Source organism: Etheostoma spectabile, chromosome 21 (genome assembly GCF_008692095.1).
Source record: "Etheostoma spectabile isolate EspeVRDwgs_2016 chromosome 21, UIUC_Espe_1.0, whole genome shotgun sequence".
In the NCBI taxonomy this organism is placed as follows: domain Eukaryota; kingdom Metazoa; phylum Chordata; class Actinopteri; order Perciformes; family Percidae; genus Etheostoma; species Etheostoma spectabile.
Window position 1 is genome coordinate 420,830 of NC_045753.1, and position 25,485 is coordinate 446,314.

Here is a 25,485-nt window from a genome sequence, read left to right on the forward strand (position 1 = left end):
CCAAAAAGCTAATTTCCTTTATTGTCTTTCCCTAACCTAAATAAATGAAACATGTATATTTTTTGTTATGCTGATAAAAAAATTATTTTGGGTAGCATCACACAAATTGACGAAGAAACTATTATACATTTAATCTGGGAGTGTAGGTATGGAGCTGAGGACAGTTCTCTAATCTAATATCAAACATGTATTAATATTGGAAGCAAAAGTTGTGATTCTGTTTTACGATAACAAAAAACCAAAAAATATATTGGATTAATATATCGGATATTCAAACTATTCATTCTACAAGGAAAATTTCACATCCCTAAAGCTACATTTTCAAATCTCGGCCAGTTTTTACTCACTTCACAATCACATTTAGGAATTATTTTGAGTCTATCCAAATTATTAATAATAATAAAATGATTTATACAGTGGAAAAATGACCTACCTTTAGCCTACCTTTCAAGTCAAAAACATTTTTAAATTCATTTAATTTGTCTAATTGTTTTTTTCTTACTTATGTTTATTTATGTTATGTCATCATCATGTAAGGTTGTAATGCTCATTGAAAAGAAATGACTGCCTTATTTATATGTTTCTTTAAGTATGATGCCAAACCGTTCTACAATTGTTTGTATCACATGATATTTGTGAAAATATGCAAATAAATTTGTAAAAAACTAAAATAAAAATCGTCCAGCCTACACTATGTATCAGGCAGTCCTGGACATGTTGTGAGTCCAACGCCAGGCATGTACAAGTACTGTATGTGGAGAGTACTTCAGCCAACCCGATATTTGAATTGTTATTAAGAGAATCTCTAGTTAATCCGCTAATTCTGCTAATTCTTGTAGGTTCTCTAAAACCAGAGAAAGACAAACTTCACAAAAAGAAAAAAGAAAAAAGAAGTCAGAAGTGTCCTCAGGACGCTGCTTCGGGGCCCCATCAGGAGGAACAAGAGATTCCATGTTTCCTTCATCCCAAGAGTTATTGATGTGCTCGATAGCAAACAGCACCCTGGTTGCATCCCGGCTATTCTCCTTGCACATTTGCACATTTGCACTCTTGTACCTGTGTACATAGCTGCATTTAACTTTCCCTGCTGTAGCTCTGTGATTGGTTGTGTTGTTGTGTCAACGTTGTCTTCGTGTATTCTGTTTCATGTGAACCCGGGTTGCATATCCCATTTCCCCTCGTTCTCCCAGAGTTGAGAGGTATTATCAGTACAGCTCCCTAAAAGTAAGTAAGTAAGTAAGTAAGTAAGTAAAGTTTATTTATAAAGCGCTTTTCTCAGATAAAAATCACTAAGTGCTGTACAAAAGAGTAAGTAAAAAACAAGCAGTATAAAATGTATATAAATATATAGAATTAAAATGACACTAGCAAAAACCCATCAACCAAAAGCCTTCTTAAACAGAGATGTTTTCAGATCATTTTTAAAAGAGACGACAGTGTCTGCAAGACGCAAGGACAGGGGTACCGTTAGAGAACCCTGACTGGGACCGGTACCGTGCAATGTTCTTGATCTCTGAGAAGTTTCGTCTCAATCTGGTGATTCACTCAAAGACCGGTCTAAGGGGTCCAGAGGGACGGGCCGAGCTGAACGGCCCACTGAGAACAAGCAGAGCTCATTAAGAACCTGGAAAGCCGTGTTCAGTGATCCCTGCGTAATCTGGGGACCAATTAACCGCATTGAGGAAGCAGTCCCGGTACAACCAGCACCCCCAACCAATCGTCTCCGACCAGCCCACCACGCTGCCGCCCCCCTCTCCTCTTCGAGCTGACATCGCTAAATGACCTCCACACGGCGTGAAGCGGCTCGAGAAAATATGTTGATGATGAAGGGAGCTAACTGTGAGGGTGGGACCCCTGTGGGACCCCCCCGGACCCCCCCGGATACACTGCTGGCCATTAGTCAAGCCAGTGCTGTTATACAGGGGACTGCCTGAGTATGATTGACATGCTTTCCAGATCGTTGGGTTAAACAAGGCCCTTGTTTGAATTGCTAAGTGGATGTTTTTCTGACAGCATGTTGATGACGCAGCTGTGTGTTTGCCAGATTTAATGTCTGAATCAAGCATATATCTATGATGGGTGGGCCGCATACACATTTTTATGGATACAGTTTGCCCTCACCTCCGCAACAACATTAGTCACATTAAATTTCCCTTGGCTTATAATCGATCCCCGGAGAATACCTCCTTGGCAAGTTTGCGTAATAGCATCCAGATGGCACACAAGTGACTCAGTAATCTGACATTTGGCGTGGCATTTTGTTTCACATCACACTTCCAAACATCACATCCCCGTGCAGCACACAGGGGAGGCAGGAGATGGCATGCTGAGCCGGCCACAAGACACCTCACTCAGCGCCTCACATGCCCAGAGCTATACTGGAAACCATCACAACAGTGATTTCTATGAATTAGCATTGTGACCAACAACGGAACAGCCACATCATGATATCCAGTCCGGTCTCTGTAAATGTGTTATTTGTTCTATGACTAGGGAAGTCTTTCAGAGAGTTGAAATGAGGCAAATCTCCATGACAACTACAAGGGCGCAAACAAATGTAACATACAAACAAATAAGCAAGCCCATCAGAGTATTTGCTTAATCAACTGAGCAACCTCCAGGTGTGATCCCCCACCAGTCAGACCCAACACTGAGTAAGTGCATTGAACAAATTGAAGGATTCCATGTGCCAGAACTTTCTTAAATCAGATGAAGACACCACTGAGGTGGTTGTTTTTGGCGCCAAAGAGGAACGATTAAACGTCTGCACAGCTTCAAACAACAGACAAAGCCAGAAATCTTGGTGTAGTCATGGACTCAGACCTGAATTTTAACAGCCACATTAAGACAATTACAAAGTCAGCCTATTATCACCTTAAGAATACATCAAGGGTTAAAGGACTGGATTTGGAAAAACTTGTCCGTGCTTTTATCTTCAGTAGATCCCATTCCTGTGTCTTTACAGGTCTCCCTAACAAATCAATCAGACAACTGCACCTGATTCAGAACTCTGCAGCTCCAGTCCTCAAGAAGACCAAGACCAAGTGGATCACATGAGTCCAGTTCTGAAGTCTCTCAGAGAATTGGTTTCTAAATAGTACAGTTGGATTATTTCTGATCAGCTGCTACATTCTGAACCCTCCAGACCTCTCCGGTGGTCTGGGTCTGCCCTGCTTTCTGTCAGAGTCAGAACTGAACCTTCACTGTCAATGCTCCACATATCTGGACCTAACTCCCAGATTAGTGCTGCACCTCTCACTTCTTTTAAATCAAGGCTGAACACTCTTCTTTTTATAAGTAACTCTTCATTTCTTACACTGCACTGTAACATTTTTCTCATATTTCAGACCTGTCATGTTCTATTTCTATAGTAGTTCTTTTAATAGTCTCTTTAACACATGTTTTTAACTGATTTGAACTGATTAAAGAGTACTTTTTATATATAGTAAGATTACTTTTATGTAAAGCACTTTGAATTGCCTTGTTGATGAAATGTGCTGTACAGATAAAGCTAACTTCCCTTGATGAGTATTAAAATGATATGCATCACATGCTATGGCCTTACAGTCACAAGGATGCAGTATTGTTGACCACCGTTTGGGGGTGCGTGTTACATAGCACTCTCCACCACCATCGTCCCAACACCTGTGCACTTGGCCAATTACTGCGTGAAGTGGGTGTGCCTGTTGGATTGTCGTTCCAGAAAATGACTACATCTATTGGACGCACAATTATGACATTAAGACACTTTATGTTGGTGCTCCCTTTTATTTGTCACTAATGTGTACTTACTGTGGATTTCCTAAAATTGTAGGGGTGGTGTAATTTGAGCGTCTTACTTTTACTTTCAAAACAAATTTTAAAAGAAAGAAGAAACCCGGCAGCAGCGTCTGCTTCATGCACAAGATGTGAGCTAGCAATCTGTGAGAAGACAGGGTAGAAACCGTGGTGGACACCGACAGACTACAAAACACTGACAAGACCGACAGACAGGGACGACGTAATGGAAACCCTACAGGCTTGGTATCTCTCAACAGCATAGAGGGTGGAGGGGGGGGGGGAGCAGAAATACAGTGGACGCAGGATAAACTGCATGACACAGACAGCAGATAAGAGAAGGAAAAGTATGAAAAAGGAGGATGTAGTGAGGCAGTGGGATGAAAAGAGGAGAGAAACATGGGCCAGTGATCACAAGGCAGCACCCCCCCCCCCAGACTGCACACTGCCCACCTCAGATCTATTAGAGTGCTGTCCTCAGCTCTGTGCTGCTCTCTAAAACCCACAGTCCTGCCATCCCATTAGCCCTGCCAAGTGGAGCCACTGGAGTTCTGAAAGGCCCAGAGGAGGGGGGTGGGGGTCCAGAGTGCCCTGTGCATGAGTGTGAAAGAAATGAATGCGGATATCTCTGTCCTATCGGCTCTAGTGACAGCCTGGTGCTACCAGCACATCCCTGCCCTCCTCTCACAGCGCAGGCAGCCACTGTGGGCTTGACATTTAACAACTGACAAAAGTGTTCACATTTAATCGCTAAATGTTAACTGCCATAATAGCCCAACTTCACTCGGTTAGGAGTGGACAAAGCCTAAGGCCCCTAGACAGAAGCTCCCATCACATCATTGATTTCACTGGCAGAGCTTGAGGCTTTAAGGGGAATTTGGGTATTTTTCATTCAACCTGGACCCTATTTTGCCATGAATTCATGTCTAAATGACAAACTAACAAACTGCATTTATATAGTGCTTTTTCATATATAACGAGTACTAAAAGTGCTTTTACATACAGGAACTATTAACCATTCACACACTATTGGCTGAGGCTGCCGTACAAGGTGCAACCTGCTTATCAAGTACACCCATTCATACACTGCAATTCACAACTTGGGGTTCAGTGTCTTGCCCAAAGACATGGGCAAGACGTGGGTCTGCAGGGCCAGGGATCAAACCTCCAACCTTCCGATTACTAGATAACCGCTCTACCACCTGAGCCACAGCAAAAATCTTTGTAACTGGTCCAGCATGAGTGAGAACACTGTGAGGCTGTAACCAGCATCTGTGAAGCAGGCTGCAGTGTAACAATATAGGACAAATGGGCACCATCAATAAACACCCACTAAAAGTGCTGTTTTTGCCACTGACAGGCTCAGATTGCATTATGGGAAGATGGAGAAGTCTTGTTCTGAAATCTTGCGAGGTGACTTGCCAGAAAACGGCGGTGTAGATCCGTAGATGTTTATAGTGGGGAGTGGGGAGAGAGGAGATCCGGGGAGTACAAGTAGTGGAGCTTAGTTTCATGTTAAGATTTGAATCGTTACCTTTGGATGGGACAGGCTGAAGTTGAGGCTAGTGTGCTACAGCTATGAATGCAGACAGAGCAGAGGTTAGCTGATGCTATTAGCTGAAGTTACTGTGTTGACATGGCCTCAGTTAGTTACACAGGAGAGCACGGCAGGATAACAGAAACTTCACCATCATTCTGTACTGTGAATAACACTCTGACCCTGTTGGTGGCAAAAACTGGTTTTTGGTAGAAGTAGACTGGCGGTGCACATCTGTCCTGTAGGTTACATTGCAGCCTGCTTCTTGGCTGCTGGTTTCAGCGCTCTCGCTTGATACTGGACCACTTTCAAAGAGGTTTGTTCACATTAGTCACTTAGACACCGATGCACGGGGGAGTAGGGTCCATGAAAAAAAAAAAATCCGAATTAACTGTAACCCAAGTTACGAGAGTCAATACAAACAGAAATTTAAATTTGAATGCGCAGTGAAAATAGAAGACAGGATTAAAAAACTACTCAGCTCCAACATCGGACATTGTGCAACTGCTAGACATGTCCACATTCTGAAGTCAGCATCCTCAAAATCCCAGCTTTATGTTTTTATAGCATCTTTTAAATGATTCAGATAGCATTGTTTCTGATTGTAAAAACAAAAGAATTTGTGAGAATGGGCACAATCTTTGTGTTAAAGGGGCACTACGAGGTCCTGTATGGTCCCTTCTGTCACCGGGGGCAGGCAGCTAGCAGATCAAGGAGAGACGCCTACCATTTGAGACAAAAATTAAATTGTGCTGAAAGCATGCAGCTTATAGTCCACCTTTGATGTCAGCTCATTCATGCCAGGGTCTTTATTTGGAACATATATGTTCAACTCCTACATACAGCTGCTTGTGAGTCCCTCCACCTCAGCTACTGATATAATATAAATTTCTAAAATTACCTTTGGGATGAATAAAGTATCTATCTATCTATCTATCTATCTATCTATCTATCGATCTATCTATCTATCTATCTATCTGTCGGTCTGTCTGTCCATAACCTCATCATACTGTAGTTTGACAAGCTCCTCTCAAACAAGTGTGAGGTCATCCCAGTTTATTTAAAGCTGAATTCATGCAGGAACTGCTCCGAAGGCTCATCACTTAACGTTGACATTAAACAAAGGCAATGTTCATGTAAAATATTGTAGATTTGCAGCTTTTCCAAATCCCCAATTCCATGTGCATGTAAAATAACAAATCACCAAAAGTGAACATGGCTATTGCTTGTATTTCTGTCATAAAAGCAACAGAGGGTGCATTATAATCAGCAGGACTGCAGGGAAAGAGAAAGCACTCTGGGAAACACTAACAACAAGTCCTAAAAACTGAACAAAGCAAAAAGACTCGGATACATTGTTTTGTATTGTGTCTAAAACCATTTGTATACATAAAGTCTGCAAAGTTGTAAATAGCTATGCATGTTGGTTAACAATCTACATCTCATGTCTGCTAATGAGTGAAAACCAATTAACACATGTTTTGAATTGGTTGAAATGAATAGCTACACTGATTATCATCATTATTATCATAATCATTATGCATTCATAGATAACTCTGTTAATGAGAGCCACTAGAGCTGCAGATTGTAAAGTCCCTGTGTTCTACCAAGTGCAATAACACACCAGTCCAGACTGTTTCTGTATCTAAGTATCACTCTTCATCCCATAACTCACAATCACCCCCAGGGCACCAAAGGCCAAGCAGTCACTTGACACAGCGCTGCCTCTGCAGCTTGACAAATGTGCCATGATAGACCGAGCAGGGATAGGAAAGGCCAGGAGGCTGAGATGGACTCCATATCCAGTTCATTTTGAAATGTGATAGACAGTGAACCTTGCGTGGACTATTGTGACCCTGTGTGGTAAAAGGTAATAAGAGATCCATTTCAGTGAAGTAATGCTTGATGATGTTCCTCCGGCACTCGTCTGCTTTCACCCTGTACTCTCAAAGCTCGGGTGATTCGCTGGGTTTAAAGGTAATACTCTTTCCTGAAAATCAAACAGTGTAACAGCATGACATCAAAGGAATAAAAAAGCCATTTCTCTCAACAGTTGATTGACATACCAGCCGACTCCATTTGCGGGCTGTTGAAAAGCAGACTTCCTTTGAGAGGAGGCGGCGGGCGAGGAAGAGGTAGAGGAGGGTCCGTATATCTTAAGCAAGGATAAGCACAGATTTATCTGATGTCTTCTTAAAATAGAAGAAGTAACATCATCAAAACTGCCTTTATCCATGCCTTTATAGACCAGCCCTCCTCTCCACTGAGACGGACAAAGTCGAAGACCACGTACACCATAAAGGTTAGGACATTCATTACGACCAACACAGAAAAAAAGCTTCAGTGAAACAGTCCAAAACATACATTTGAAAGAGCAGGAATTAGACCAGAGGGGGGACATGGGACCAGTTTGGTTTAAAGGCACAACACAATGAGAAAAACAACAATGTGGGCCAGCTGCAACAAACATCAAGAGGTACAGAATATTTTCCTTTATGTCCTAGTTTGGTGAGTTGTGACATTGATTAGACCCAGACTCTACTCATACAATGGAACGTTTACATAAAGTTAAAAAAAAAACTATTGTGCAATTGAAATCTCCTCTTTACAATGTTTCCTTGAAGGCGAGCCCACATCACCACACCATTGATTTGAACAGTACCAGATAGGGGTTTAACGGTGTGTGTGTGTGTGTGTGTGTTTGTGTGTGTGTGTGGTGTGTGTGTGGTGTGTGTGTGTGTGTGTGTGTGTGTGTGTGGTGTGTGTGTGAGAGTGTGTGTGTGTGTGTGTGTGTGTGTGTGTGTGTTTGTGTGTGTGTGTGTGTGTGTGTGTGTGTGTGCGTGCGTGCGTCTGTGCTGTGTGTGTGGAACATTGTGTCTGTTGAAACAGAAACAAGCATGCTAGCCTTAACTATTCGTCCATCCCAGGAATACATATGTTACATTATATTACATGCATGTCCGTCGGGCCTGCTCTGAGAATCAAAGCAGCAAATATCCACTCCTCACTTTCAAAAGATGACTTTGGATAGTCCCAAGCTAATTGCCTACTGGTTCCAAATCCATACTGATATCAACTTTCATCTGAAGTTCATTTTAAACCTGCTGCACTTGTCTTAATCTTTTTTTTTTTTTTACCAAACTGTGAATTTTGTGTACCGTTATACCCCTAGAACCAGCGAACATAGGCGGCCCACATTACTCAACACACGGACAGGAGAGCTACATGTCAGGGGGGAATACACAGGTTAGAAATATACATAGATATACAGTGGGTCAAGGGGAAGGCACTGCACTACAGGTAACACTCCAGGTGTGAGCTGCCTCCAAACACTGATCACATGGTACTTCAGACTACTACTTTTATTCCTATAGGTTTATAATAGGTTCATAAGAGAAATACAAGAACCATTAAGAAGTGTTAGGAGGCAACTTTGACCTTTTAACAAAAAACAGCCATCCCTACCATGGTGACTCTGGGAGCGGACTGGCCAATGGTTATCTCCTGGAAAACAGAATCAAGTGGTTATTTATTAGATTGTGATGTTGTAATAGACAGAAATCACAAAGTCACTTTGAACAATCGGCAGTTCATGAATTTGCACTGAAAAGAAAGGACAGGGTTAAAGTCACAACCACTTCCTGGGTTATAAGTCAAACTGACCCTTTTTGTGAAAATAGGGAAATTGTGACACATGCAAAGAATCAACAACATCATTATATGAATAACATCTCTTTAGTCAGTCAACTATTGCACATGCTGCAGCAACAGATGTGTGAAAACGTAGCACAGGGGGCTGCTGGGAATGGGTACAACTTAGGGTTTGGATATTGATGGTGTTACATTTTATCTTCCCATCAACTACTGGCTGATGCCACCTGACACCATGACACAAGGCATCAAATCATCTCTCACACACACACACACACAGACACACACACACACACACACACACACACACACACATACGCACATACACACAAACAAACGCGCGTAAAATTCTACCAAGATTGGGGTAAGAGAAAGGAGTGTGAATTTGAAGATAAGAAGAGAGAGTTGGAGTAGGAGGAGAGGATAATGAGAAGAAAGGAGGAGGGGTGTTTCCCGCAGCCTGACGGCGCGGGGCTCCAGCCATGCAGCACTTTGATCCATCACTATCGATTTACCATCAGCTTCTCACGGCTGCTGCCTCCCACACGGCGACACACAGCCACAGGGATGTGCTCCCCGGCTCGGAACCATGTGCACACCCCACCTGACCTCAAATCCTCTGACCGCATACAGCCTTATTGTTTGGAGTCATGATAAGGGGGGGCAGTGCTGCTGTAGATACACTGATATGGAACAATACTGAGAAATATGCAAACAGCACATCTCGGTACTCAAGTACGTGTAACACCGCATCAGCAGAGTGAGTCACACTCTGAAGATTATTATTATTATAATTATGATGACCCACTCTTTCCTTTTTAGATTAGCCCTTCCCATCAAAACAACAGCATGTGTTGTACATTAAAGTGAGAGCATATGGCCTATACAAAAAGAATTAACACATCAGCTTTCTTAAAAAGTTTATTTTATTATTTTTTAATTCATATTTTCAGGTATACCTTTGTTTTCAATTAAAACACTAAATTCATAAGCAATTAAACCGACTCTGGCTCAGTTCAGGGCATTTGCAGCTCCAACCTTCCTTGGTCCTAAAGAGGCTGCTGTTAGCTGAACTTTAGATTGATATTCCGACATTAGGTGCTGTTGGGGGTAGTGTATGGTCTGGATCAACAAGAGTACATTTCCAAGATAACGCCCGATGTCTTTGTCCCCCCCCCCCCCCCCCCGTAATGCAGCTCTCAAACTCCAATCTCTTTGGGAAGCAACAACAGCTGTCGAGTTAGCAAGCTGCACACTGAAAATGTCAGGTTTTGAAGAGAATTTGACGGTGCAACAAGGCAGGCCTGCTTGTTTCTGTCAGGGAATGACTGGAAAGATTTATAAAGAATATGTTTAGGGCATGTCCTCTCTAACTGGGACGTTTTGGGACTGATTGGTGGGATTGCTGTGGACCACGTCCACACGGAGATACACATGTAAGAGTTAACGAGGTGTAACCATGTATCAGCTCATTTAAATAGCTCACGTTACTGTGTTGTGTCAACAGTTAACTTCATTTAATGTTGGATGAGGCTGTTCCTTTAGCGGGCTGCAGATGTTCCCCCAGAACAAGGTCCTTCCTGAGATTAAGCAGAGTCGTCGTGGCTGCGTCTGGGCTCAGCGCCGCCCAAGATTGGTTAAAACAAATGCAAACAGCCCAGAGAGTTTTTCTCTCCTATCCCAGAATGCATCTGTGGTGTAGCCATACCTCTGAGATATGTACCTATGTGCAATGTATAAAGTATTAATTTATAGTATTAATAAGCTCCTTCCTATTTCTCCTAAAGTTCATATGCCCATATTCCGGCCTACCTCTGTTTTAACTTTTATCGTCATTGCAAAAAAAAAGTAAAGTTGTAATTATTTTTAAAATGAGTAAAATATAAAATTATGTAAAAACACTGTAATATGTATTAGATGTGGGAATGTATTTATTATCTTAATGTATTTACCTGTTTTTAAATCTCTAATGCACTTTTGGCAATGGTTGAGTCATTTCATTTTTTATTTTAAAAATTCAAATGATCCCCCCTCAATTTATTCTGCTCATTTTGCCCTCAAGAGGCAGTGAACGCACCCCAGCAGAGGAGCAACAGAGACGCTGCCTGCATGCTCCTACCCTACTCTGTTTCTGGAGATTCCTACGAGATAACCTTGAGCGTTATTCCAGTCAATAACTTATTGATGGCTTGATAAATCCATCAGGCTGTAATGCAAGGCAGACATATTGATGGCTGCAGAATGTTTTCCCCCAGAGGACACACTCCGTCATCTCCTGCATCTTTTGTCTGATCCATGTGTCTGCTAAGGAGGGGGGGACATGGTGTACTACTATACAAGCTTAAGGCGCGGGGGAAATATGTGGCTGCCCTTCAGCTTTAGTAGTTGGATTTGTTTTGCATTGGTTTTGGTAATGCATGTAATTCATGTGTTAGTGACCCTGCTACATGAGCTGCAAAAGACCAAGCTCATCCATTTGGGGTCCTTCACACCTCAGTTCACCGGCCTGAGTGTTCCCGCGTGGTTACTTAGAACCAAAATGTGAAGAAGAAACCGTGATGCCCAGACATTAGTTACCGTTCTCCCCCGACTCAACAACATACAGTGCATTTACAATGTGTTCAGTATTTCAGTCAACAGAAACTTGTAAAGTTGAAAAATGCCAGAGGAAGATTCATCATTTCATTTAGCGCTGACAAGAAAACAATCTTCTCATTTCACAGCGTCATTTTCTCGCACCGCAGGGAGAGGAGGGGAATCAAAAGGTTTGAAACTGACTGTCAGGGGAGAGATGACACTCTTAAAGCCAGGCTACAAATGACATAAGTGGAGTTGGCAGCTCAAGTGTAAACAGCATTGGTTATGCTCCTTAATTGGAATACTGTGTTTTACAGTCAACTACTACACCTACATGCAGTGAGCAGGAGTGGTGCTGGCTGGGATAGCATCTCTGAGGGGAAAGACAACTTGGAGCGAAAAGCTTGTGAGGAGTAGGAGCACTGAGGAGACCTCCCTCCCAGGGCCGGCATGCCCCCATCAGCACTTCACAATGTTACTCAGGTTTTCAGCTCAAGGTAACTGCTTCTACAAGGCTCCGCTGCATTTCCAGCCGCCCTTACCCCGGCTGGCCTTGACATATCAGCAGGGCTATCTCCTGAAATCAATGATGTGGACTCAGCCCACAAAATGTCAGCTGCAAACGTGTCATGTGTTCACAATATACACAAAGCCAAGGTAAGAGGATTATTTTCAACAACTTTCTGCAAAAAGAACTGAGGGCAACACTAAGTCTGGTAGGAAGGTATTTGCGGCCCCACTCTGATCTCTATTGAGCAGTACTGTATGTCCTTTACAATATAAAGAATGCTTTATTTATTTTTTGTTCAAACGTCATGTCCCCATCATAGCTGTGAGGTTCATTGATAGTAATGGGCATTTCAATGGCGTTCAGGCTACACGATGAGAACAGTGACTCCAGGGGCTGCTGCCATGCTGTGATGAATCTCTCAATAAAGATAAACTCTTTTTTATGACTGTAAGACTTCACATACTCTTGCATTTCATATTAACACATATTGTAGCATATGTAACTTCTCAAAAACCATGTTTGCTAATGTCACCGATGCATTCAGCCCATGAGCCTGGAAGTTAAAACCACATTCAAACAAACTGCCCGTGAATTTATCGGCACAAATGAGTTTCCATCCACTTGTCAATCGAATTATCTAAAGTTTGGTAAAAAAAGATTTGAGCTCTCTCGTTTGGTCCTTTTTAGTATATTTAGCGTGCGTTGCGTGGCAAATGTATGGCGAACTCTGCCAAGCACAATGTGTATATAGCTGTACAAACCTGATCAGCATCGGCCTACGAAGCTGTGGTCCAGTCACAGAAGATTTTCGACAAGCAAACCACATACTGCTCGAATTATCGAGGGCACCGGGGTCCGACGGCAACGACGGCAGCAGAGGGCCTAGCGTCTTCCTTGCAAACGTAAGATCTATCATGCACAAAATGGATTTAACATAGAGCTGCGGATAGCAACTGACAACTTGGTCCAGGAGTGTTGTGTGATGATCTCGACTGAAACCTGGCTCCATCCTGCTATCATCCTGATAACACCGTACAGCTAGCAGGCCGTAAGAACACAGGAGGCAGACTCTGTATCTATATCAACAATGAATGGTGTTCTCAAAGCCATATAACATACAAATACTGTCCACTCCCCCCCCCCCATCTTGGGGCATCAAATGTCATCTGCCGCACTTTTTATTTACTTAGGGAGAAAACTGTAGTAACCATCACGGCTGTGTAAGTCCCCCCAGATGCTAACATTAACGTAGCCCTCAGCTATCTTCATGGGTGCACAAGTAAACAGCAGCAGGCGCATCCAGATGGGGTACACATAGTAGCTGGAGATTTTAAAAGCTGTCCTCCCTAAATTCACCCAATATGTGAAGTGTGCCACCAGGGAGAGCAGCACACTCGACCGTGTCTACTGCAACATTAAGCATGCATAAAGAGTAGTGCCCCAACCACACATTGGCCTGTCAATCCACCTCTCACTGCACCTCATACCAGCCTACACCCCTCACATCAGGGAAAATAAGCCCACCATTAGGAAGATCAACACCTGGCCAGTCTATTTGAGAGCCTGGATGTGGAGGAGTACACAGAGACTGTCTCACTCTACATCACATTCTCCTGAAAATGTCAGTTTGAAATGAAAGGATGATCAGCACCTCCCCCAGTCTTCACCAACACCTTGCTTTCCCTCCAGGAACATCAGGTGAGGAGAGTATGAGGGAAGTGAACCTGAGGAAGGCGGCAGAAGAAATACAGGCTGCTAGCTGGCTGGGGGCTGACTGTGGATGTGTCCCTGGGCTGTAATGATAGTGGGTGGCTGCTAGCTGGCTGGGGGCTGACTGTGGATGTGTCCCTGGGCTGTAATGATAGTGGGTGGCTGCTAGCTGGCTGGGGCTGACTGTGGATGTGTCCTGGGCTGTAATGATAGTGGGTGGCTGCTAGCTGGCTGGGGGCTGACTGTGGATGTGTCCCTGGGCTGTAATGATAGTGGGTGGCTGCTAGCTGGCTGGGGGCTGACTGTGGATGTGTCCCTGGGCCGGGGCTGTAATGATAGTGGATGGCTGCTAGCTGGCTGGGGGCTGACTGTGGATGTGTCCCCGGGAAAGTAATGATAGTGGATGGCTGCTAGCTGGCTGGGGGCTGACTGTGAATGTGTCCCCGGGGCTGTAATGATAGTGGATGGCTGCTAGCTGGCTGGGGGCTGACTGTGGATGTGTCCCCGGGGCTGTAATGATAGTGGATAGCTGCTAGCTGGCTGGGGGCTGACTGTGGATGTGTCCCCGGGGCTGTAATGATAGTGGATAGCTGCTAGCTGGCTGGGGGCTGACTGTGGACGTGTCCCCGGGGCTGTAATGATAGTGGATGGCTGCTAGCTGGCTGGGGGCTGACTGTGGATGTGTCCCTGGGCTGTAATGATAGTGGATGGCTGCTAGCTGGCTGAATAATAAATGAGCATGCTGAACAATGTTGTAATCTTATATTACCCGCCAAGTATTAGCTAAAGTTATAGACCTAGCATTAGCATTAGCTACTTGTCAACCTGCACCTTTACAGTAGGCATCAAAGCACTTTTCTTCTTTGTTCCCCCTACAGGTTGGGAGGGGAATTGTGCATTGAAATTTTAAAATTTAATTTAAAATCAATTTAAAATTGACTGATTATAACACTCAAAAATCGTGATATGAACCGAATCCTGGGTTTGGAGTATCATTACAGCCCTAAGCATTAAGTGTTTAGTACTGTAAGGACTACCAGGAAATAACCATTTGTTGTGGCTCAGCCCGGAAATACAGATAACACAAAAAGTGAACGTTAACCAGAAAACATTAACACTGGAAAATACCCACAATATATGGCAGCTATCGCTATACAGAGATGTTGCATCATGGCCAGAGAGAGGATATGACATGTTAGTATTGTATTAGGACTGACTTGAAAAAAGCACAACCTATGCACAAAGTGTCTGCTTTGGACTGTAATTACAACAAAGAGTTCAACGTTTAAAAAATAAAAATGCATTTCAGCCCAGTTGTTGATTTCTTTCAATCAACATCTCACTGAGCGAAGACGCACTCCGTCTCTTGCTTTGCTAATCATTAGCATATTACCAAATCCATTAGCATGAAAGAGTGTCTCTCTGTATCTGTGGCAAAACACTCGATGCAATATTATGTAGGGTACTGGATGTGTGATTTGTTTCACCCCCCCTCACCAGACACACACACACACACACACTCACACACACACACACACACACACACTAGCACTCCCCTGCTGGGTGTGTTGGACAACTATCAGTCCCTGAGAAAGCAGCTTACATAACCACGCTGCCAGCAGCAGCCCACGTCAGCCTCCATATTAGATGATAGCATCTTAAATGGCTCTTTGACAATATTTCATCTCACTCGCAGTTTACGAAGACAAGGCCACTCATAAGTGTGAGGGTGCATGTGTGCATCAGAGCAAGGGGCTGCGCGACTGCTGTTTTCCAATAAAATGGCGTGTAGGTGAAAAGGAATAAAAGATGATGATGTTGGATTGTTTGATAGAGAAAGGCTGAAGCTGCTCGGCCAACTTTAGGAGCAAAAAATAGTTTGGATTTGTTTGTGTTGGAGCTCATGCAATTGTTTAAGACATATTCTCACGGGCTTGAAAATAATGATGTTAAATATTTCAGGGGTCGGGATTGTAAAGCATGAAAGCCAATCGTGACGCGATTAACAAAAAACAAGTAGAAAGTTGCCAGAGTTTACCCGTCTTTTTGCAGGGGAGAAAAAAAGCTTTCTTCATTAACTCTCCATCTCACACAGCAATCCCCCAAGCTCAGATAGAGTAGGGCGAGCGAGCAAGGGAAAGATTAGGAGAGGGAGAACGAGAGCAAAGATTCGATAAAGAAGGGGAGAGTCTTATTTCAGTGCTTCACACACTGCTGGATGATCAAAGTAGAAAATGCTGTTTTAATTCCAAGAATCATATCTCATCTCCTGTCCATAAGCTCATTATAGAGAATTATGCTGCAGGACAGAGAGGGGGGGAGGGACAAGAAGAAGAAGAAGAAGAAGAAGAAGAAGAAGAAGAAGGCACACAGTGAACGCCCCCGAATCCAGCTAGTCTCCCCCAGCCAATCCCTGGTGTAAGCTAACCTTTCTCGCCTTGTGGAGATGTTGCACACGGCCGGTGTGGAGGCGTTTCCTCAGTGGGGCAGCGGGGGGGCAAGCTTGAATACAACATCATTTGACATTGTTATAGTGAGTAAGTTGTGGTAATAAGCTACTTTAGTCATCTCCTTACTCAGCCCAGGTCCATCAAAGTTTGCTCCCAATACCTCTAAAGCTGCCACGCCCATCTGCTGCATTCAGGGTTGCCAGGTCTGCATGACAAAACCTGTCCATACAACCAAAACATATTACACTAACCCTTACACGGCTTTACAGCATTACTACAGATGCTTAAGGTATTGTAATATCTACAAAGTAACACCATTACTGTGTAGGGTAAATAGTGTACCAACATTAAAAGCCGTTTCCCTTTAAATTTATTTCACCTTGTGTAATTAGATGCAGTGTATTATCATAATTAAATAAATCTCTGTGAAGATGTAGACACATTCACTGATGAACACACTAGCCTGTTTGTTGTAAACTGGGTACTAGTTCATTTGCTGCCTTGACTACAGAGGCAGGTGCTGGGCTGCGGGGCACGTCCTGTCGGTGGGGGCCTGGACTACCCAACACAAAAACTTCAACCTGGGGCAACACTTTAGAAGAAGCCCAATTCCATGGCAAAGCTGCAAACCTGGCAACTCTGGCTGCAGTTACCACGTGTAGGAATAGAGACAGAGGCATCGTGGGTGGGCGGAGCAGCCAAACCTCGCTTCGGAGGTATTTCCTGTGTTGACCATCAGAAGGCCCCCCCCACAGGACACAGCAGGTAAATAAGACAACTCAGGGTAACATTTTCACTTCTGTCTCTGCACTGAACAGACAGAACCACTGCTGCACCAAATGCTTGATCTTGGGGGGAATGATTGGGTCCTGATAAAATACAGTGTGGTTTAGACTTACCCACATGGAAAGTGTCTTGAGATTACTCCTGTTATGATTTGATACTATAAATAAAATTGAAATTAAATCAACCCTCCCTTTTCCCCCTTATGCGTATCATAAAAAGACCACAACTTACATTTTCTTGTGCCACCCTGACAATAAACTCCTGAAATAAATGTTTAAGTAACAGAGTGGGATGGGATCATAACATCTGTTACAAACATATTAGCAATATGATTACTGAGAGTAGAGTGGATGAATCTTAAAATGGCAGCAGTGTGTTTTTAGTGTGGAGGAGTAAAGTGAGCTCTCAGAAAATGTAAGCCTTTCCTGAGGGGTTTATGGCAGTTTTATATAAAGAGACAACTTCCTGTAGCCTCTAACGCTCTCTGTTATCACTCTTTTTAAATGTCAGAAAAAAGAGCAAATGTTTTGCCGTGTTTATGTTTATTTTGACTTCACAATCATAAAATAGTGTTGTGACTAACGACTCAGCATAGCGCAGACATTAGTGGTAGGCTGGCAGCATTTAAATCCAATCACCATCTTTCTGCTCTTTCAGGTGTCTGGTGACAGAAACAGAGAGATATGTAAATAGAACACTAAATTGAGTATGGTACGGTAAGCACTACATGAGTTTGGTTGTATTAAAACAATAGTCTATAAAAAATAAATGAATGGAGCTTCCAGGTGTGAGAAGTGAAGCCAATGTGGAAGCTTTCCGGCATTTAGTGTTTAGCTTAGCACAGCGCCACTGCAACCTTTAACAACACTAGCTTAGCTGCATCATCCTCCCAACTCCAAACTCTCGCAATCTGGTTGAAAAAATTAAGATTGGGACACCCTTATCTGCAAACTCTTCACAAGGCCAGTCCCCAACCTATGATGCTACGTCCATTACATTTACATTAGTTATTAAAACACAGTTTAGGTGATCACAGACAGCAGTAAAGGTTAAATCGACACTGCGACTCTGAAGAGTAACTGGGCTGTCCCTGCAGTCTGACACCACTGACCAACACCACGATGAAAGAAAATCTAAGTCTACCCGTTAATGAATGTTTCCACATCTACTGTGTTTTAATGCCAAGGAAATGTGTGATGGATGAGTTTAAGCCTGAGGCCTCCAGCTGACTGAAGCCACAGCTTTACCACCTGATGTCTGCCTGATTTTAAAAACCACTAAGAAAAACCAATCCCCTAAAGCAGATGAATGGCCACAGGATGACACCTGATGTCAGGTTGAACAGCATCGAGGCGTGACCTTCCCTGAAAACGACCCTCCCAGCTCTGCCAGCGCTTGACACAGATACCTGAACACAGTGAGCACATCCATCCATACATTACTCCACCAGCGCCCCATTCAACAGCATAATCATGCTCAGCAGGGGCTCCAGTCATTACAGCCAGTTAATTCTAAACTCATTAACAATGGAGCCATAACAATAGTGTGCACAAAAGCAGAAGGTGTGGGTGGACTGCCTTCACGCAGGAGGAAAAAAAGCAGAAATGTTGGGTTTTCATAATCAACTGCCAGTCATTTGCTAAGATAAAGTCTTCTTTAAGTCTGCATAGGGGACAGAAGCCCACAGCAATTTAATTAGAATATTGCTGGAGTTTTACAAAAGACACATAAGTATGCAGTGTCATGACTACGGAGGATTGGCTTCATGAATAGAAATGTGTTTCTACAAAAGACAGAAGAGAGAGTTAAATTAAAACCCTGACATATTCATTGAAAGTTACGATTTTTCCTTCTCCTCTGTCCTCCCGGTTGAATAAGTAATAAAAAGACAAAAGGTTGGATGAATATTTTCTGTACAGTGAGAAAATCTTGGTGACCATTTATGCACTCTAGGATCTTTTTCACCGACTTCCATTTGATTAGCCTTTAGTGATTTTTTTACCATGAGTTAAAAAGTCAATTTTTTGGTGCATCACAAATTCAAATAAAAATGGTCGGAGGCAGGTCATATTCCTGGACGTGAGAGACAGGACAGCAGCAGTCACACAGCCTGAAGCACAAAAGCTGACAGCACTTGACAAGGTGTGCACAATTGGCTTCAGTCGCCAGTGAGACAAATGTGAATATTGATTGAGTCCATTTAATCCACCTCTGCGCTTATTGATATGTCAATCATTCTTCTAAATCTAGTCAAGCGTATCAGTGTAGCGAGCAGAACAGTGGCCCAAGGACACCGCTCGCTTCTGTCGTGTTTTAATTGCTGTTGGCACTGCACGCTGTGACTCATAATGAGTTAATGAAGTCATTGAGATTTAGTGAGCAGCACAAGCTGCGGACTTCCTGCCGAGAGTAGTGCACCGTTCAATATGGCTTGATTAACATTTGAGAATAGTGCCAATAGACATCGGCTGCACTGATCACAGCAGTTTTGATTAAATGGTGGTCTGCCAGATCAGACTGAAGGGAGCTCAGTGGGCTGGAACTTAGGATGAGGTTTGTGGCACCACATGTAGGCATGGTAATAGTTCATCATGATTGGCTCTCACAGGGAAGTAAATCCTTTCTCTTTTTTCCATTTTTCTGTTTTTTGAATTCCCACACACCATACCATATACAGATCCAATACACAAGTAGAAGATTCTGCAAGAAATGTTGACGGTGTGCTATTTGGTTAACAACCCAATGCCAATATTGTGCAGTGAGGGAGTAGAGGAGGGTGGGAGAGACAGTATGTTGGACAGGTCAAACATGTCAGTTTTATGAGTATCACACCTCAAGTTCCTTCTGTAATTCAAAAACTGTGAGTCCAAAAGTTAAAATATCATCATCTCCAGAGTCTTCTGAACCCAGGAATGTGGTTTCATGTTTCAACCACCTCTTTAGTCCAGACTGAAATAACTATGATAGGGATTGCAGTGAAATGTTGCATAGATATCCATGATACCCAGGTGATGACTCCTGATGATACCTCGTAAACATCAACAAGTTAGCATGCTGATGTTAGCATTTAGCCAAAGAACAGCTGTGCCTCAGTAAAGCCTCATACAGCTGCTAGCATGACCGTAGACTCTTGATGGACACTATAAACCAAGAAGGCCGTTAAATGTCAGAGTGAAAGTAGATCTCTACAAAGTGATCTCAATAATTACAAATATATGTAATAAACTAAATACTAACAAAATACATATTCATTCATTCTGCCTTTTTATAGTGGTGGAACCTACTCCGAGTTGATTGAACCAACTCATATCAGCTGCCCTGGAACCAAAACCAAAAGCTTTCCCATCTCAGGCTAAATCTACTCAGAGATCAGAAGATACGTGGGAGAGTGGGAAGCTTCTGTGGTCAGATGAGGTCCAAATAAGCTGGTCGGAGACAGTGGCCTGATATCAAAACATCCAATTGGAGTGATACTGTAGTACTGTAGTTTCTGCCTTATTTATTAATATTTTTATGTATCCACAATTCACAGATTTGGATGATAATGTTGTACACCTTCCTGTGAAAAGAATCTCATAGAGCACACTGCGTTAAAAACTAATCTGCACATCATCACGCACATTAAATCCCTGTTGCATGCTATAATATATGTTTTTAATTAGACGGATTTCAATTCAAACTTTTTTTGCTGTATTCTCTAGTGAGGAGTAAAACTTAAAATATTGAAATTCCATCTACTCTTGAAAAACAGTGACTCCCCCCACAACAACAAGGAGAAAAGGTAGAAACAGGTTTTATGGCAATGTATTCATGTCTTTTTTCAGATTTGATGTCAGGTAATTGGTGTGCCAAGTGTCTGGAGCGATCAGTATTCTGTGTGAGCGCCGGAGGCGGGGCGAGGGGCCCAGTCGGAGGCAGGGGAGATATCTGACAGAGCCTTCCCTCTCATCTAATTAAGTAATAACCTCGCTGAGAGAAACCCAGAATGAGCAGAGAGGAAAATCTATAGAACTCATTTCCAGAGATGCACTGGCAATTTGTTTCAAACTGACAAATATTGCATTTGTTAGATGTACAAAAACATAAATCATCATATGAATTTGTTATGGGGTGAAGGACCCCATTTTACATTGTTGGTCCTTTTTGCTTTGCTAAATTGGCACATTAGGGCTTCTTGGAAGGACGTCTGTCTGTGTCCTCTACGGTTTTCACTCTGTGCTGTCGTCTAGCTTGAGTGTACTCCTGAATTAGCAAATTCAGGGCTCCTTGTGCAAATATTTCTGGGCGCCTGTAGAGATTATCATCATGCAGCATAATGGAGAAGCACTCTGGAGAAGAGGCCAGTCTGCAGATTGCAAGGTGATGGGACTGAGGATTCCTGTGGTTGGAGAGGAAATGTTCCCCACTGTGTGAAATGACATGTGCACAGCAAAAACTGCAACACAAACAACTTCAAATATCCCAGATTTGTAAAGAAAACCAGGGATTGTCTCCTGCTCCCCTTCATAATGCAAACCGTCAAAAGGACGGGTTAGCAGAGGACGCCCGCTTGAGGCTTTTGTTTGGGCCAAACACATCAAACTCTCGGACAAATAGTTTTTTGATGGTGTGCAACCAAGGCATGTCTTTCTTCTTCCCACCATTTCACTTTTGATATCATGTGGGGAAAGAAATTGAAAGGTGACTGAAGTGTTAAATGACTGTTAGTATATTGTAGCTCTGTATAAACTGGTGAAGCGTTGTAATTATGTACTGAAGCCGAGCATGAAATGTTTACCCAGGGAAACCGCTCAGAAATGTGCAACATGTACGCGTCAATGGATGAAATACAATGGGTCTTTATGGGTGGGTTTAATTATTACATTCTGCAGCTCCGGAGCCAACGTGCTCCCTCTGCCTTTGACAAAGCGTCATATTTCACGTTGGCATGCATTTCAGTCAAATGAGAGCGAGTCAGGTTGATAGATTGAGAGTCTGTAGAGATGATGCATTTCCCCTGTGATTGCTTTCATAGCCATTACTCACAGCACAGGGTGATTAGTGGGCCGGCGGTGACACCTTTGCTAGCGCATGTGCGACGGAGATGTCTTATAGGAGGGTCCGGTTACCTCTGCCGCAACACTGATCTTTGATTGCTGGGCTCAATCAATAGGCCAAAATAATGGATTATGTGCATCCTTGTCAATCAGCCTACCAGGGGAAGAAAGTCCTGAAGGACAGACAGCAGCTATTTATGAAAGAAGACTTTTAGAAATATAACTCACATTCTGTCCTCCTGGATGTCATTGTGTTAACTGTTCAATGTATTTTGGGAGGAAGATGTCTGAGCTGACCTTGCCTAGCCTCTGCACACAATGAGAGAGAGAGAGAGGAGAGAGAGAGAGAGAGAGAGAGAGAGAGAGAGAGAGAGAGAGAGAGAGAGAGAGAGAGAGAGAGCAACTGACAAACTGCTAGCTTGACCCTCAAACTGAGGTGACGTCCATGGACACAGATTTCGGCTACTGGGGCTGGGTCATTTTATCAAGAGATCCAGTTTGAACGAATGATATCTAACACATACAGTATACTGTCAGATTCATCTGTGTGCAACCCTTGCATCCTAATACTAATCCCTGGTGATCACTGCCGCGCCGCAGGACTGATTCCCGGTCAGGAGACGCTTTGGGGGTGGCAGTAGCTCAGTCCGCAGGGAGTTGGATTGGGAACCAGAGGGTTGCGGATCAAAGTACAAGTTGTGGATTGGTAGCTAGAGAGGTGTACAAGGTTCTTCTGAGCAGGGCACCGTGCCCTCCAACTGCTCAGGGCGCTGGTCCAGCACTAGCAGCCCCCCCACTCTGACATCTCTCCATTTGTGCATGAGAATAAATTGAATTAAATTAAATTAAATTGGGCGCCCGGGTAGCTCAGTTGGTAGAGCAGGTACCCACATATAAAGGTTTACTCCTCGACGCAGCAGGTCCGGGTTTGCCTCCACCTGCGGCCCCTTGCTGCATGTCATTCCCCCCCTCTCTCTCCTTTCACTTCTTCAGCTGTTCTGTCAATAAACGTCTAAAATGTCAAAAAAATAATCTTGAAATTAAATTAATTCAAATGAAATTAGTGTGAATGAACATTAATGGTGCCTCAGCTACCTCCCTGCCACGCGGCCTGGTTGCTTTCTGCTAGGCTCTGAACACCAGGGAAGGGGCTCTTAGTCCCTCTGGCTGATTGGACCTCTTCTACAGACTGTGATTGATTGACATCTTCCTGAGTGTCCTGTTAGCTCTGCTGCACCTGATATGGCAGGAAAAATGACACCTTTATCATTTTTATTGGTAGATGAAGATTTGTGACCTAATAAATTGCTGTCAAAGTTCTGGCCCACCTTCACCCTGAGCAGCGTTTAATCAGCCAGGAGAAGGGAGTCTCTCCAGAGGCTTTAACAGTAACAAACAACGTTACCTTTGGTCTTTCCAAATCCTAACTGCTTTCACACTTCTGACTGCTCTTTGTCTTTTATGTATTTGTTTGACAGTTGGAAAGTGATGATGTCACATATTTTCATCCACCACAACTTTTTTGTCCAGCTGAGGCCAGAAAATGCAAACATCCACACACATACACACACATACACACACTATTCTTCTACTGTAGGCAGAAAGGTGCAGATCAGTGCAGTTTATTCATTAGGTTTATTGCTACCACATTACTACTACATGTTACTACATTTAACATGTCAGTCAGACGACAGTTATTATTTCCAGCTTGTAAACCCATTATAAAGGGCAACTCATTATAAATGGTACCAATGTGGCTAATTAACAAAATACCCTCAATTTAACAGCATTTAGCAAACTGCTGCATTAAGAAACCATCACTAAACTGTGCACATTCTGATACTGCAGCTATTTACATCTGTATCACAATTGTTGGACGGTGTATGGACATGATCGTGTTAAATAGAAGTCGATTTATTTGCACAAATGCATCTGCTCTAGTTAAACTGCATAGTCAAATTCAATTAGAACAAATTAGAGTACATTAGTGATGCCCTATTAAATGATTAGGGGGATTTACTGTACTTGAACGAACACTTACATAACACCGTTTTTTTTGTGATATAAATATATCCTTTAGATCAGAGATCTTCAACAGGGGGTCCAGGACCCCTAGGGAGTCTTCAGAGTAACTGCAGGGCGGCCTTGGATTTATTGGATCTAAAATACGTTAGACTCATGTCTTAACATTAATCTAACCTTTAAAAATCTTTACCTATAAAACATGATTTATAAAATCATTATTATTTCAATAATAAGGGGTCCTTGTTTTAAAAAGCATTGAAGACCCCTGCAATAGATGTTTTAACATGCAAATGTGTGACCTATTAAATGGATGGGAATTGGAAAAGGACATTTCCTCAAGTAGTGTTCTTAAAATAGAGTCCAAGATGGCAGCCCCGGGTTAGATAGCCAGCTAGCCCCAACGCCCTGAGAAGTAGGCCGTGGACTTGGTGGGTCCCTCCGTTCTGGGGGCTCAACTCAGTGGTAGAGTGGGTTGTCGAAGTGTCGAAGTGTCCTTGGTCAAGACACTGAACCCGAGATGCTGCGTCATCCGAGTGTAAACGTGTGTGAGTGTGTATCTGATGAGCAGCCTCGGCCACAGTGTATGAATGTGTGTGAATGGTTAAATGTTACTATGTTACTATGTTACTATGTTACTATGTTACTATGTTACTATGTTATTATGTTACTATGTTAAAGCAGTAAGAGTAGTCGTTAAAACTAGAAGAGCGACATATAAGAATAGTCCATTTACATTTCAACTCAAACAACCAAGTCAGACATGAAAATTGTCATGTGACCCAAATTGTGCAATAATCGCTATCAAATTTCATTCTGTGTCACAACAATACCCACTGTGGGTTTTGATATAATCTGTTAATCGAAAGCAAGATAGTTTAACATCAGCAGCACAAGCACAGAGCCAGCAGGGTCTGCAGAATCAGGCATCTCACAGGCTTGAAGCCAATGTGCTGCCAACACCGTAGATATCATCCTCTGAAACACTTTCCATTTTTTACTATATTTCCCAGAGGGCATTGTGGCAGCTGCATGGCTGATTCCTCCTGGTTTAATTTAATATCTTCATGCTTCACTAGATTGCTGTGTGTGCCAGATAAAGCACCATTATCAAGAGAAGGATGGAGAAGGGAACAATGAAAAGTCAGATGGAGTTGGGGCCAAAATCTGGTCCAACTGTGTTCCAGACTCCCTGCGCTGCTCAGGTGGGTTCCAGCACTCAGACTCACTCTTGAGATAATTCAATCTAACTTCCAGCAAGCAAATATTGACTCACTCTCTTGTAAACATTTAATTTCCTCGGAACAGCTGATGAAAGGACCAAACACTTAATACTGGGAATACTAATTAATGCTTGAGGCGATTAATAATGTAAAAGTCACTTTTTGTACAACCCAAGAGTATAATTTCCTAACCTCCCTTCTTGGC

At 43.0% G+C, this 25,485-nt stretch overlaps 1 protein-coding gene and 1 long non-coding RNA gene across 7 annotated transcripts in view; one reads left to right on the plus strand and one right to left on the minus strand.

Moving 5' to 3' along the window:
- Positions 1-25,485, minus strand: part of LOC116671035 (protein shisa-6) — a 66,721-nt gene that overhangs the window by 12,641 nt on the left and 28,595 nt on the right. For 3 of the 6 annotated variants that reach the window (XM_032501921.1, XM_032501920.1, XM_032501918.1), the window contains exon 5: positions 8,780-8,818. The exons of the other annotated variants lie outside the window; for them this stretch is intronic. In XM_032501921.1, the coding sequence (XP_032357812.1) occupies positions 8,780-8,818 (39 nt within the window). The remainder of the gene's footprint in view (positions 1-8,779; positions 8,819-25,485) is intronic. 6 annotated transcript variants of the gene reach the window in all.
- Positions 5,148-11,894, plus strand: LOC116671053 (uncharacterized). The gene is made up of 3 exons (XR_004327178.1): positions 5,148-5,241; positions 7,141-7,143; positions 11,883-11,894. It is a non-coding gene; the product is annotated as an uncharacterized LOC116671053 (long non-coding RNA).